At 46.1% G+C, this 16,016-nt stretch overlaps 2 protein-coding genes across 2 annotated transcripts in view; both read left to right on the forward strand.

Moving 5' to 3' along the window:
- ATP2A1 (ATPase sarcoplasmic/endoplasmic reticulum Ca2+ transporting 1) overlaps positions 1 to 5,784 on the forward strand; it is a 55,141-nt gene extending 49,357 nt beyond the window's left edge. Inside the window, exons 18-20 of the mRNA XM_074558193.1 lie at positions 1,029 to 1,146; positions 3,421 to 3,453; positions 5,241 to 5,784. Of these exons, the coding sequence (XP_074414294.1) occupies positions 1,029 to 1,146; positions 3,421 to 3,425 (123 nt within the window). The 3' untranslated portion in view covers positions 3,426 to 3,453; positions 5,241 to 5,784. The remainder of the gene's footprint in view (positions 1 to 1,028; positions 1,147 to 3,420; positions 3,454 to 5,240) is intronic.
- A 970-nt stretch (positions 5,785 to 6,754) lies between these two features.
- The window catches only part of LOC141731627 (uncharacterized), a 48,673-nt gene continuing 39,411 nt past the window's right edge, over positions 6,755 to 16,016 (forward strand). Inside the window, 4 exon segments of the mRNA XM_074558041.1 lie at positions 6,755 to 6,893; positions 10,945 to 10,969; positions 11,059 to 11,210; positions 15,779 to 15,917. Coding sequence (XP_074414142.1) covers positions 6,881 to 6,893; positions 10,945 to 10,969; positions 11,059 to 11,210; positions 15,779 to 15,917 — 329 coding nt within the window. The 5' untranslated portion in view covers positions 6,755 to 6,880.

Here is a 16,016-nt window from a genome sequence, read left to right on the forward strand (position 1 = left end):
ACCATTGACCTTCTCTTGAGTGACCACTGGGTTTGATGACCACTGTGGTCACTTTGGTGGCCGCTGTGGTCACTTTGGAGGTCACAGCCATCGTGTCCACCACGAGTGTTGACCTTGGCTTTGCTGACCACTGGGTTTGATGACCACGGGTGGGTTCTGCTGGCCACGGGCAGGCTCTGCTGACCGCTGTGGTCACTTTGATGACCACTGTGGTCACTCTGGTGGCCCTGTGGTCACTTTGTTGGCCACGGCCATCGTGTCCACCACGAGTGTTGACCTTGGCTTTGCTGACCACTGGGTTTGATGACCACGGGCGGGCTCTGCTGACCATGGGCGGGCTCTGGTGACCACTGTGGTCACTTTGGTGGCCCTGAGGTCACTTTGGTGACCGCTGTGGTCACTTTGGTGGCCACAGCCATCGTGTCCACCATGAGTGTTGACCTTGGCTTTGCTGACCACTGGGTTTGAAGACCACTGTGGTCACTTTGGAGGCCCTGTGGTCACTTTGTTGGCCATGGCCATCGTGTCCACCACGAGTTTTGACCTTGGCTTTGCTGACCACTGGGTTTGATGACCACAGGTGGGTTCTGCTGACCACAGGCGGGCTCTGCTGACCACAGGCGGGTTCTGCTGACCACTGTGGTCACTCTGGTGGCCCTGTGGTCACTTTGTTGGCCACGGCCATCGTGAGTTTTGACCTTGGCTTTGCTGACCACTGGGTTTGATGACCACAGGCGGGTTCTGCTGACCATGGGCAGGCTCTGGTGACCACTGTGGTCACTTTGGTGGCCACAGCCATCGTGTCCACCATGAGTGTTGACCTTGGCTTTGCTGACCACTGGGTTTGATGACCACTGGGTTTGATGACCACGGGTGGGCTCTGCTGACCAGAGGTGGGCTCTGCTGACCACGTCGGGCTCTGCTGACCGCCGTGGTCACTCTGGTGGCCCTGAGGTCACTCTGGTGACCCCTGTGGTCACTCTGGTGGCCCCTGAGAAGGTCCGAGCCGTGTCCCCTGGTGTCCCCAGATGATCTTCAAGCTGACGCCGCTGACGCTGACCCACTGGCTGATGGTCATCAAGATCTCCTTCCCGGTCATCCTGCTGGACGAGGCGCTCAAGTTCATCGCCAGGAACTACCTGGAAGGTGAGGAGATGGCCCTGTCCCACCACCGTGTCCCCTCCCCACCCTCTGTGGTCACCTCTGGGGTGGCCAGGTGGCCTTGGTCATCTCCACCATCCCCTGGTCACCTCCATGGTCACCTTCATGGTTCGTGGTCACCTCTATGGTCACCTCTATGGTGTCCTGGTGACCTTGGTCACCTCCATGGTGACCTTCATGGTCATCTCCGTGGTCCATGGTCACCTCTATGGTCACCTCCATGGTGTCCTGGTGACCTTGGTCATCTCCAACATCTACTGGTCACCCTGATGGTGACCTCCATGGTGACCTTCATGGTGATCTCCATGGTGACCTTCATGGTCATCTCCATGGTTCATGGTCATTTCCATGGTGTTCTGGTGACCTTGGTCATCTCCACCATCCCCTGGTCACCTCCATGGTCACCTTCATGGTCACCTTCATGGTGACCTTCATGGTCATCTCCATGGTCACCTTAATGGTCTCCTGGTGACCTTGGCCATCTCCACCATCCCCTGGTCACCTCCATGGTCACCTTCATGGTGACCTTCATGGTTCGTGGTCACCTCTATGGTCACCTCCATGGTGTCCTGGTCACCTTGGTCATCTCCAACATCCCCTGGTCTCCTCCATGGTGACCTTCATGATGACCTCCATGGTGACCTTCATGGTCACCTTCATTGTTCATGGTCACTCCATGATCACCTGCGTGGTGGCCAGGTGGCCTTGGTCATCTCCAACATCCCCTGGTCACATCCATGGTCACCTTCATGGTTCGTGGTCACCTCTATGGTCACCTCTATGGTGTCCTGGTGACCTTGGTCACCTCCATGGTGACCTTCATGGTCATCTCCGTGGTCCATGGTCACCTCTATGGTCACCTCCATGGTGTCCTGGTGACCTTGGTCATCTCCAACACCAACTCCATGGTGACCTTCATGGTTCGTGGTCACCTCTATGGTCACCTCCATGGTGACCTTGGTCATCTCCACCATCCCCTGGTCATCTCCATGGTCACCTTCATGGTCACCTCCATGGTTCATGGTCACCTGCATGGTGGCCAGGTTGCCTTGGCCATCTCCAACATCTACTGGTCACCCTGATGGTGACCTCCATGGTGACCTTGGTCATCTCCAACATCTACTGGTCACCTCCATGGTCACCTTCATGGTCACCTCCATGGTCACTCCATGGTCACCTGCATGATGGCCAGATGGCCTTGGCCATCTCCAACATTTACCGGTCACCCTGATGGTGACCTCCATGGTGACCGTCATGGTCACCTCCATGGTTCATGATCACCTCCATGGTCACCTGCATGGTGGCCAGGTGGCCTTGGTCATCTCCAACATCTACTGGTCACCTCCATGGTCACCTTCATGGTCATCTCTGTGGTCCATGGTTACCTCTATGGTCACCTCCATGGTGTCCTGGTGACCTTGGTCATCTCCAACATCAACTGGCCACCTCCATGGTCACCTCCATGGTCATGTCCATGGTTCATGGTCACTCCATCGTCACCTCCATGGTGTCCTGGTGACCTTGGTCATCTCCATCATCTCCTGGTGACCTTCATGGTCACTCCTGTGGTCACCTCCTTGTCCCCTTGACCATCTCATGGTCATCTCCATGGTCTGTGGTCATCTCCATCCCCTCCCCATCCCCTTGACCATCTCCAAGTGACCGTGACCATTTCCTGGTCACCTCCATGGTCACTCCGTGGGCCATGGTCACTCTATGGTCACCTCCCTGTCCCCTTGACCATCTCCAAGTGACCATGACCATCTCTGTGTCCCCTTGACCATCTCCATGGTCACTCCATGGTCACTCCATGGTCACTCCATTGTCCATGGTCACCTCCCTGTCCCCTTGACCATCTCCTGGTCCCTCCATGGTCACTCCATGGTCCCTCCCTGGTCACTCCCTGGTCCCTCCATGGTCACTCTGTGGTCACTCTGTGGTCACTCCATGGTCACTCCCTGGTCACTCCGTGGTCACTCCATGGTCCCTCCATGGTCACTCCCTGGTCACTCCGTGTCCCCTCCCTGTTCCCTTCACCATCTCATGGTCACTCCATGGTCACTCCATGGTCACTCCACGGTCACCTCCATCGCCTCCCTGTCCCCCTGACCATCTCCAGGTGACCATGACTGTCCCCATGTCCCCTTGACCATCTCGTGGTCACCTCTGTGGTCCGTGGTCACTCCATGGTCACTCTGTGGTCACTCCATGGTCACTCTGTGTCCCCTCCCCCGCTCATCTCCATCTTCTCGTCCCCAGCGTGACCCGGCCGGGGCCCGGCACCGCCCACAGGTACGGGGACATTGCCATTGGCACCATTGGCATTGTCACCTTGTCATTGTCACCATTGTCACCTCATTGTCACCATTGTCATTGGCATTGGCATTGTCATTGTCATTGTCATTGTCACCATTGGCATTGTCATTGTCATTGTCACCATTGTCACCTCATTGTCACCATGGTCACCTGTGTGTCACCTCATTGTCACCACATTGCCATTGTCATTGTCATTGTCACCATTGTCATTGTCACCTCATTGTCACCTCGGGGTCATGGCCATTGTCACCATTGTCACCTCATTGTCACCATTGACATTGTCATTGTCATTGTCACCATTATCATTGTCACCTCATTGTCACCTCAGTGTCATTGTCATTGTCATTGTCACCACTGTCATTGTCACCATTATCATTGTCACCTCATTGTCACCTCAGCGTCACCATTGTCACCTCACTGTCACCTCAGTGTCATTGTCATTGTCACCATTGTCACTTCGGTGTCACCATTGTCACCTTATTGTCACCTCAGTGTCAGTGTCACCATTGTCGTTGTCATCATTGTCACCTCATTGTCACCATTGTTATTGTCACCATTGTCACCTCATTGTCACCTCTGTGTCACCATTGTCATTGTCACCATCATCACCTGTGTGTCACCTCAGTGTCACTACTGTCACCTCATTGTCACCTCATTGTCATTATCATTATCATTGTCATTGTCATTGTCACCTCATTGTCACCATTGTCATTGTCATTGTCACCATTTTCACCTGTGTGTCACCTGTGTGTCACCTCAGTGTCATTGCCATTGTCATTGTCACCTGTGTGTCACCATTGTCATTGTCATTGTCATTGTCACCATTGTCACCTGTGTGTCACCTCATTATCATTGTCATTGACACCATTGACATTGTCACCATTGTCATAGTCACCAGTGTCACCTCATTGTCATTGTCACCATTGTCATTGTCATTGTCACCTCATTGTCACCTCAGTGTCACCATTGTCATTGTCACTTGTGTGTCACCAATGTCAGCTCCTTGTCACCTGTGTCACCTCATTGTCACCTGTGTGTTACCATTGTCATTGTCACCATTGTCATTGTCACCATTGTGACCTCATTGTCACCTCATTGTCACCACTGTCACCATTATCACCATTGTCGCCATTGTCACCTGTGTGTCACCTCTGTGTCACCATTGTCACCTCATTGTCACCATTGTCACCATTGTCACCTCCATGTCATCTCTGTCACCTCATTGTCATTGCCACCCTTGTCACCTCCCTGTCCCCTCCCTACGACGGCATTGTCACATCCCGATGACGTCACCGTCACCTAATTGTGATGTCACTGCCCCCCAATGGCCATCGTCCAGTGACGTCATTGTCCCCTCCCTATGACGTCATTGTCCCCTCCCTATGACGTCATTGTCACCGTATTGACAGCTCCCGATGACATCATTGCCCCCCCCTCTATGACCTCATTGTCCCCGCCCTGTCATGGTCCCCTCATTGTCCCCTCCTTATGACATCACTGCCCCCGCCATGTGATGTCATTGTTCCCCCCCCGTGACGTCACTGTCACCTCATTGTCACCACTGTATGATGTCATCGTCACCCCCTATGACGTCATCGTCCCCTCCCTGTGACGTCACCGTCCCCCCTCCTCTAATACCCGTGGGGGGAGGGGCGGGAGGGGGGCGTGGCCACCTCAACCCCTCCCTTCGTGACATCACCGCCATGATGTCACCCTATGACATCACCGCGTTTGATGACGTAATCTTTCTCCCCCCCCCACAGTGGACGAGCCCGCCCGGAAGCACCGGAAGTGACGATTTTGGGGACCCCGCCCCCCATGTCACGAGGGGGCGTGGCCAACACCTGCCCCTCCCCCACCTCCGCCCCTCCCCCCACCCTCTCCCCTCCCCCAAATCCCCCCCAAAATATTCAAAGAGGGGGCGTGGCCAAACTTGGCCCCTCCCCATCCCCAAACCACCAAAAATTCAAGAGGGGGCGTGGCCAAACTCGGCCCCTCCCCCACAGCAAGCTCCACCCCCGGGGGTGGGTTTTGGGGTCGCCCCCTGCAGTGGGGCCCCCCCAAGCCCCTCCCCCAAATTCAGAAAAAGGGGCGTGGCCTAAATTGACCCCTCCCCCTCATTTCCCCTCTTCCACTCCCCCCATATTTTGGGATTTTGGGGTGGCCCCGCCCCAAAATTTCGAGGAGGGGGGCGTGGCCAATGGCGGCTCCTCCTCCTCTCACAAGCCCCGCCCCCTCACCCAGCCCCGCCCCTCCCCCACCCCCGGCGTCGCTTATTTATTGCCAATAAAGGGAAATTTCCCCTCCCCCATCCCCGAAATTTGGGGGTTTTTTGGTCTTTTTTGGGGTGGGGGAGGGGCGGGGGGGGAGGTGAAAGGAGCTAATTGGGGGAGGGGCTAATTAGGGTGGGAGAGGTGCTAATTAGGACCTCTAATTAGGGTGGGAGGGGCTAATTAGGATGGGAGAGGGGCTAATTATGGACGGGGGGGCTAATTAGGGGGAAGGGAGGGGATAATTGGGGGTGGAGGGGTTAATTGGAGTGGAGGAGGGGTTAATTGGAGTGGAGGAGGGGCTAATTAGAGTGGAGGAGGGGCTAATTAGGGTGGGCCTAATTAGGGAGGGGGCTAATTGCGGTGGGGGAGGGGATAATTAGTGTGGTCAGGGGGTAATTATGAGTGGGGAGGGGGTAATTAGGGTGGGGAGGGGTTAATTAGGGAGGGAGGCTAATTGGGAGGAGAGAGGGGTTAATTGCGGTGGGGGGGCTAATTAGAGTGGGATAGGGGCTAATTAAGGTGGGGTGGAGCTAATTAGGGAGGGGGAGACGTTAATTAGGATGGGAAGGGTATAATTGGAGTGGGAGGGACTTATTGGGGCGGGGGAGGGGTTAATTAGGGTGGGGCGGAGCTAATTGGGGGGGCCTAATTGGGAGGAGGGAGGGGCTATAGGGTCCTATGGGGTTCTATGGGGTTCTAGAGGATTCTAGATGCTTCCATAGGGTTTCTGTCGGGTTCCAGACGGTTCTAGAAGGTCCTGTGGGGTTCTGTAGGGTTCCAGAGGGCTCTAGAGGGTTCCAGAGCGTTCCTTAGGGTTTCTAGAATGTTCCATGGGGGTCTATGGGGTCTCCATGCCGTTCCCAAAGCGCTCCCGCCGCTCTCCGCCAGAGGGCGCCCCGCGATCCCCAAGCCCCGCCCATTTCCCCGCCCACGCCGCTCTGAACCCCGCCCCCTTTTCCCGCCAGGACCGTACCATCCCGTGAAGCCGCGGAAGGGGGAGCTCCCCGATCCCCCCTCCCCTCTGGCGCGTTGGTGGGAGGCGCCGGCCGAGGCTATAAAAGGGCGGGCGGGCGCGCGCGGCGCGCAGTGCGGGCGCCACGTGGAGCGGACGCGGAACGGGCGGCGCCGCCATGGCCTCCAACGGTACCGGCGCCGTGGGGACCCCACAGCTCCCTCTTTCCCCGGGCAGGGACCCCCCGAGCACCGGGGAGGGACCCCCAGACCCCTCCTTGCCCCTGGGACCCCGGGGGCGGGCGGGGAGTGCAGCGCCCAGCGCGGTCCGGGAGCACCGGGGGGAGGAAACCTGAGGGGGTTCCGGCGGCCGCCGCGTTTAATACGGCGTTGGTTGTGTTGTTTTTAATGAATGCTCTTTGTAATGGTCATTTTGCCGTTAATTGGCGTAGTTAAGGCGTTGTTTCATTGTGGGTTTTTCGCCGTCAGCGCTGCTCCGGGGCTGTGTGGGATTTGATTGCGCGCTGTGTGGGATTTGATGCTGTCCCGTTTCCGCCGCGCCTCACTTCTCTATTTTTAATTTTCAATTCATTTTCCTTTTAGTATTTCTCCTCACTACACTTATATCACTTATTTTTCAAACCCAAACCGCAAATTGCGGGCGCTCTTTTGGGTTATTTTTCCTGCTGAAACCATCGCGGGTGGGGCGGGGGCCGAACAAAGCGCCGCGCCCGGATGCTCCTCGCCGGCAGCGGGGATGGAAATTAAGCCCACAACCCCCAACTTTAACACGGACACTTGGATTTTGGGTGCAATTCCCAGGAATTTGTGGAAACTTTGGGGTAATTTCGGGATGTGTTAGGGGGTTCGGGACCCGCTTTATTTCCCGCCCGCCATTTTGTGGTTTTGCCTCTGCGCCACCGCCGCCATTTTGTGCGCGCGGCGCGTGCGCGGCGCCGCTGCCGCAGTGACACATCCGGGTCCTTCCGTTAAATCAGATTTAATCAAATCGAGCCAAAATAAATCAAATTTAATCAAACAGGTACATCGAAAATTAAACTCTCAAATTTAGGCTTCGATCATAAAAAATCCCCCCGCGGTTTCTTCTTTGCGAGGCGGGAAATTGCCGCCGTGTCGTGAGGGGGGTGGGTTCAGTTCCGCGCTCTCCGGAGCGGATTTCTGAGGGAGAATTAAAAGTATTTTAAGGAAATATAAAGTTTGTAGGTAAATTTGTGTTTTTTTTGTGCTGCTTATACCATTTTGGGGGGGTTATTTTGATTTTAAATTTAGTTTTTTACATCCTCCGAATATTCCCCCCCCGGGGCACGCCTTTTGTTAGGCGAAGCCTGAAGGGAGTTGAGAGTTTCCCTTATACTTTAACAATTAAATATTTAAATTTCAAATTTATCCGGTTAAATTTTTTTGTATAAATCATTTAATTCCTTCATTTTGTGAGGTTTTGGAGGCTTTTTGCCCTTAGAGCCATGTGCTTTCACACCGCCTTTTGTTCTGTGGTGCCTGAGGGGAATTGAAACTTTCTCTTGCTATTTTCCTGCCGGAATAAATAAATTTAAATTATTATTGTTTTATATGACGCACAAATAATTAAATTCGAGCTCTGAGTGCATTTAAAGGGAGATATTTGCTGTAAAAACCGGAATTTTAGACTCTTTTCGTTGTATTAAATCTGAGGGGGCTTTAAGGCTTCATGTCCCTTTTCACGCCTAAATAAAAAAATTCATCTTTAACTTCCCTTTTTTTACAATTAAAAAGAACCAAATTTGGGGGAAATCAAGAGAAATCTTCTTTTTGGGCGGGAAATTTCACTCCAGCAGGGATTCGCTGCTTTTGGGTGGATGAAAAATTCAATTTTTTCTTTATTTTATGCTGAAATTTCGCTATTTGTGCCCGGAAATAAAAATTAGTCCTAATCATCTAATTAAATTGATAATTTAAAAACTCCAATACATTGGGGAAAGTCCGTTTTTATATATTATTTATGGAGTCATTGTTAATTGGTGATAAAATAGTATTTTGAATATTAGCATATTATTAAAGTTATTTTTATATTTTATTGTTTTTTTGGAGTAATTAATTGGCCCAAATTTTTAACCATTTTCTCCCTAGATTTAATAAATGAGGATAAATCGATTTATTTTAACCAATTTCTGATTAATTCACCCCAACTTTTAACTCTTTTCTTTTTATATTTAATTAATATGGGAATATTTATTTATTTTAATCAAATTTTCGTGATTAACCCCAATTGTTAAACGCCCTTTTCCCCAGGATAATGAACTGTGACAATTTTATTTAATTTTAAGCAATTTCTGATTCATTAACCCCAATTTTTAACCCTTCCCATTCCAAATATAATAATGATAGAAAATACCTTTATTTTAAGCAATTTTTACTTGATTAACCTGAATTTTTAACCCTTCCCTCCTCAGATGTAATAATTTCAGAAATTAGATTTATTTTAAGCAATTTTTGCTTAATTAACCTCAACTTTTAACCCTTTCCTCCCCAAATATAATAATGATAGAAAATACCTTTATTTTAATTAATTTTTCCTTGATTAACCACAACTTTTAACCCTTCCGAGACGTTATAATTTCAGAAAATTGGATTTATTTTATGTGTTTTTCGCTCGATTAACCCGAATTTTTAACCCTTCCCACCCCAAATATAATAATTATAGAAAATACCTTTAATTTAAGCAATTTTTGCTTGATTCACCACAACTTTTAACCCTTCCCAGACGTTATAATTTCAGAAAATTGGATTTATTTTATGCGATTTTTGCTCGATTAACCTCAATTTTTAACCCTTCCCAGCCCAAATATAATAATGATAGAAAATACCTTTATTTTAATTAATTTTTCCTTGATTAACCTCAACTTTTAACCCTTCCCAGACGTTATAATTCCAGAAAATTGATTTATTTCATGTGATTTTTGCTTGATTAACCTCAACTTTTAACCCTTCCCTCCCCAAATGTAATAATTTCAGAAATTGGATTTATTTTAAGCAATTTTTGCTTGATTTACCTCAACTTTTAACCCTTCCCAGACGTTATAATTTCAGAAAATTGGATTTATTTCATGTGATTTTTGCTTAATTCATTTCAACTTTTAACCCTTCCTTCCCCAAATGTAATGATTACAAAAAATGGATTTATTTTAAGTAATTTTTGCTTGATTTACCTCAACTTTTAACCCTTCCCAGACGTTATAATTTCAGAAAATTGGATTTATTTTAATTAATTTTTGCTTGATTTACCTCAACTTTTAACCCTTCCCACCCCAAATATAATAATGATAGAAAATACCTTTATTTTAGTCAATTTTTGCTTGATTAACCTCAACTTTTAACCCTTCCCAGACGTTATAATTTCATAAAATTGGATTTATTTTATGCGATTTTTGCTTGATTAACCTCAATTTTTAACCCTTCCCACCCCAAATATAATAACGATAGAAAATACCTTTATTTTAGTCAATTTTTGCTTGATTAACCACAACTTTTAACCCGTCCCAGACATTATAATTTCAGAAAATTGGATTTATTTTAATTAATTTTTGCTTGATTAACCACAACTTTTAACCCTTTTCTCCCCAGATGTAATAATTCCAGAAACTTGATTTATTTTATGTGATTTTTGCTTAATTAACCCGAATTTTTGACCCTTCCCAGACGTTATAATTTCAGAAAATTGAATTTATTTCATGCGTTTTTTGCTGGATTAACCTCAACTTTTAACCCTTCCGTCCCTAGATGTCATAATTTCAGAAATTGGATTTATTTTAAGCAATTTTTGCTGGATTTACCTCAACTTTTAACCCTTCCCAGACATTTTAGTTTCAGAAAATTGGATTTATTTTATGTGTTTTTTGCTCGATTAACCTCAATTTTTAACCCTTCCCTCCCCAGATGTAATAATTTCAGAAATTGGATTTATTTTAAGTAATTTTTGCTTGATTTACCTCAACTTTTAACCCTTCCCAGACGTTATAATCTCAGAAAATTGAATTTATTTCATGTGTTTTTTGCTCGATTAACCTGAATTTTTAACCCTTCCTTCCCCAAATGTAATGATTACAAAAAATAGATTTATTTTATGTGATTTTTGCTTAATTAACCCGAATTTTTAACCCTTCCCAGACGTTATAATATCAGAAAATTGAATTTATTTTGTGTTTTTTGCTCGATTAACCTCAATTTTTAACCCTTTTCTCCCCAGATTACAGCCAGACGGCCACCCAAAGGTACGAACCCCCCTCCCCTCATTTCCCCACCCTAAAATTCTCTTATTTAGGAATTTTTTAAATTAAATTTATTTTATTTTTGTGCTCAGTTACGGCGCCTACCCCGCCCCCCCCGGGCAGAGCTACTCGCAGGGGGGGGGGCAGAGCTACGGCCAGCAGAGCTACGGAGGGTACGGACAGAGCTCGGACACGGGGTACGGACAGGGGGGGTACAGCTCCTCCTACCAACAGAGCCAGAGCGGTGAGTGAAGATAAAAATGTAAAAAATATCAAAAAAATGAAAATATTCACAAAAATCCCCGTGTTTGTATCATATTGTATCCCAAAACTGAGTCCCAAAGTGCCCCAAGGACACGGGCTACGGACAGGGGGGGTACAGCTCCTCCTACCAACAGAGCCAGAGCGGTGAGTGAGGGGGAAAATGTAAAAAAATGTAAAATTATTAATGAAAATTGCAAAAATCCCCGTGTTTGTATCACATCGTATGCAAAATCGGTGGTTTTGTACCTTAAATCGGCAATTTTAGACCCAAAATGGATCCAAAAGTGACTCAGAGCTGTCCTAGAACGGCCTGGGTAGAGCCCAGTAAATCAGCCCAAAATCCCCAAAAATTTCCCCCAAAAATTCCTCAAAAATTCCCAAAAATCTCAATTTTTCATGCCCAAAAATTTCCAAAAATCTCCATTTTTCATGCCCAAAAAATCCCACAAAAATTCCCAAAAATCTCAATTTTTCATGCCCAAAAATTCCCCCAAAAATTCCCAAAAATCTCAAATTTTTCGCGCCTAAAATTCCAGAAAAATCCCCACCTTTTTATCCCTTTATGCCCAAAATTGGCACTTTTGGACCCAAACCTGAGCCCCCAAAAGTGCCCCAAGGACACGGGGTACGGACAGGGGGGGTACAGCTCCTCCTACCAACAGAGCCAGAGCGGTGAGTGAGGAGAAAAATGTAAAAAATAGCAAAAAATCAAAATATTCACAAAAATCCCCGTGTTTGTATCATGTTGTACCCCAAAACTGAGCCCCAAGGACACGGGGTACGGACAGGGGGGGTACAGCTCCTCCTACCAACAGAGCCAGAGCGGTGAGTGACACTGAAAATATCAAAAATACCAAATTATTAATGAAAATAGCAAAAATCCCCGTGTTTATATCATATTGTATTGAATTGTGAGCCCCCAAAGTGCCCCAAGGACACGGGGTACGGACAGAGCTCGGACACTGGGTACGGACAGGGGGGGTACAGCTCCTCCTACCAACAGAGCCAGAGCGGTGAGTAAAGAGAAAAATGTAAAAAATGTAAAATAATTCATGAAAATAGCAAAAATCCCCGTGGTTGTATCACGTTGTACCCAAAATCGGCAATTTTGGACCCAAAACTGACTCAAAAGTGATCCCAGAACGGCCTGGGTAGAGCCCAGTAAATCAGCCCAAAATCCCCAAAATTTCCCAAAAATCTCTATTTTTTGAGTCCAATAAATTCCCCTAAAATTCCCAAAATTCTCAATTTTTCGAGCCCAAAAATTCCCCAAAAATTCCCAAAAATCTCAGTTTTTTGAGACCAAAAATCCCTAAAAATTCCACAAAAATTCCCAAAAATCTCAGTTTTTCATGCCCAAAAATTCCCCAAAAAATTCCCAAAAAATTCCCAAAAAATTCCCCAAAAATTCCAAAAAAATTCCCAAAAAATTCCTCAAAAATTCCCAAAAATCTCAAATTTTCATGCCCAAAAAATCCCACAAAAATTCCCAAAAATCTCAATTTTTTATGCCTAAAAATTCCCAAAAATCTCCTATTTTTCATGCCCAAAAATTTCCCAAAAATATCAAATTTTTCATGCCCAAAATTCCAGAAAAATCCCCACCTTTCTATCCCTTTATACCCAAAATTGGCTCCTTTGGACCCAAACCTGAGCCCCAAAGGTGCCCCAAGGACACGGGGTACGGCCAGGGGGGGTACAGCTCCTCCTACCAACAGAGCCAGAGCGGTGAGTGAGGGGAAAAATATAAAAAATATAAAATAATTCATGAAAATTGCAAAAATCCCCGTGTTTGTATCATATTGTACCCCAAAACTGAGTCCCAAAGTGCCCCAAGGACACGGGGTACGGACAGGGGGGGTACAGCTCCTCCTACCAACAGAGCCAGAGCGGTGAGTGAGGAGAAAAATGTAAAAAATATAAAAAAAATCAAAATATTCACAAAAATCCCCGTGGTTGTATCACATCGTATGCAAAATCGGTGATTTCGCACCTTAAATCGGTAATTTTGGACCCAAAAGTGACTCAAAACTGATCCCAGAGCTGCCTGGGCAGAGCCCAGTAAATCAGCCCAAAATGCCCAAAAATTCCCCCCAAAAATTCGCAAAAAATCTCAAATTTTGAGCCCAAAAATTCCCCAAAAAATTCCTAATAATCTCAGTTTTTCATGCCCAAAAAATTCCCAAAAATTCCCAAAAATTGCCCCCAAAATTCCCAAAAATCTCAATTTTTCATGCCCAAAAAATTCCCCCAAAAATTCCCAAAAATCTCAATTTTTCATGCCCAAAATCCCAGAAAATCCCCCAAATCCCGTCCTTGTCTCCCATTGTATTGAAATGTGAGCCCCAAAAGTGCCCCAAGGACACGGGGTACGGACAGGGGGGGTACAGCTCCTCCTACCAACAGAGCCAGAGCGGTGAGTGAGGATAAAAATATAAAAAAAATTAAATTATTCACAAAAAACCCCATGTTTGTATCACGTTGTATTGAAATGTGAGCCCCAAAAGTGCCCCAAGGACACGGGGTACGGTCAGGGGGGGTACAGCTCCTCCTACCAACAGAGCCAGAGCGGTGAGTGAGGGCAAAAATACAAAAAAAATTAAATTATTCACAAAAAACCCCATGTTTGTATCACATTGTACCCCAAAACTGAGTCCCAAAGTGCCCCAAGGACACGGGGTACGGACAGGGGGGGTACAGCTCCTCCTACCAACAGAGCCAGAGCGGTGAGTGACACAAAAAATATCAAAAAAATTAAATTATTCACAAAAATCCCCGTGGTTGTATCACATCGTATGCAAAATCGGTGGTTTCATAGTTTAAATCGGCAATTTTGGACCCAAAATGGATCCAAAACTGATCCTAGAACGGCCTGGGTAGAGTCCAGTAAATCAGCCCAAAATCCCTAAAAATTCCCCAAAAATTTCCCCAAATCTCAGTTTTTTATGCCCAAAAATTCCCCAAAAATTCCCAAAAAATTCCCAAAAAATTCCCAAAAAATTCCAAAAAAATTCCCAAAAAATCCCTCAAAAATTCCTAAAAATCTCAATTTTTCATGCCCAAAAAATTCCACAAAAATTCCAAAAAATCTCCATTTTTCATGGCCAAGAAATTCCCCAAAAATCTGAATTTTTCATGGCCAAGAATTCCCCAAAAATTCCAAATTTTTCATGCCCAAAAAATTCCCTAAAAATTCTCAAAAATCTCAATTTTTCACGCCCAAAAAATTCCCCAAAATTCCCCAAAAAATTCCGAAAAATCTCAAATTTTCATGCCCAAAAAATTCCACAAAAATTCCCAAAAATCTCATTTTTTCGTGCCCAAAAAATTCCCAAGATCTCAAATTTTTCATGCCCAAAATTCCAGAAAAATCCCCATCCTTGTCTTCCATTGGACCCAAAATTGGCACTTTTGGACCCAAACCTGAGCCCCAAAAATGCCCCAAGGACACGGGGTACGGACAGGGGGGGTACAGCTCCTCCTACCAACAGAGCCAGAGCGGTGAGTGACACTGAAAATATCAAAAATAGCAAAAAAATCAAAATATTCACAAAAATCCCCGTGTTTGTATCATATTGTACCTTAAATCGGCAATTTTAGACCCAAAATGGACCCAAAATGGATCCAAAACTGACTCAAAAGTGATCCCAGACCTGCCTGGGTAGAGCCCAGTAAATGAGCCCAAAATGCCCAAAAATTCCCCCCAAAAATTCCCAAAAATCTCAATTTTTCATGCCCAAAAATCCCCCAAAAATTCCCAAAAAATTCCCCAAAAATTCCCAAAAATCTCAATTTTTTATGCCCCAAAAATTCTCAAAAAATTCCCAACAATTTCCAAAAAAATTCCCAAAAAATTCCCCAAAGTCTCAATTTTTCATGCCCAAAAAATTCCACAAAAATTCCACAAAAATTCCCAAAAATCTCAATTTTTCATGCCCAAAAAATTCCACAAAAATTCCCAAAAATCTCAATTTTTCATGCCTAAAAATTCCCAAAAAATTCCCCAAAATCTCAATTTTTCATGCCAAAAAATTCCCGAAAAAAAATTCCAAAATCTCAATTTTTCATGCCCAAAAATTCCCCAAAAATTCCCCAAAATCTCAATTTTTCATGCCCAAAAATTCCCCAAAAAATTCCCCAAAATCTCAATTTTTCATGCTAAAAAATTCCCCAAAAAATTCCCAAAAATGTCAATTTTTCATGCCCAAAAATTCCCAAGTAATTCCCAAAGATCTTAATTTTCCATGCCCCAAATCCCCAAAAATTCCCAAAAAATTCCCCAAAAATTCCCAAAAATCTCAAATTTCCATGCCCAAAAATTCCCCAAAAATTCCCAAAAATCTCAATTTTTCGATCCCAAAATTCCAGAAAAATTGATGAAAATCCCCAAAATTCCCATCTTTTGAATTGCTTCCCGATTTCCCTGTCCTTCCCCCCAAATTTCCCCTTTTTTTTTTTCCCTGTTATTCCTCCTGCTTTCCCTTATTTCCCCCATGTAAACTCCCCATTAATTAGCGCTAATTAACCATTAATTATTAATTATTGCAGGTTATTCAGCGCCGGCGGCTCCTCCCTCCTACGGCTCCGGCGGTTTCGGTTCCGGGCAGAGCTCCCAGGGCAGCTACGGCCAAACTTCATCTTATCCTGGTTATTCCCAGCCCCCTGCGGCCGCCTCCGCCTCGGGAAGGTAATTAATTAACTCATTAATTAGTAATTAGTAGTTATGGATTGGTTTTGGGAGGTTAAAGCCCAAATTAGTGACCCCAAACCCATCCCAGTCATTCCC

The sequence above is a fragment of the Zonotrichia albicollis genome, chromosome 24 (genome assembly GCF_047830755.1).
Source record: "Zonotrichia albicollis isolate bZonAlb1 chromosome 24, bZonAlb1.hap1, whole genome shotgun sequence".
NCBI classification, from domain to species: Eukaryota; Metazoa; Chordata; class Aves; order Passeriformes; family Passerellidae; genus Zonotrichia; species Zonotrichia albicollis.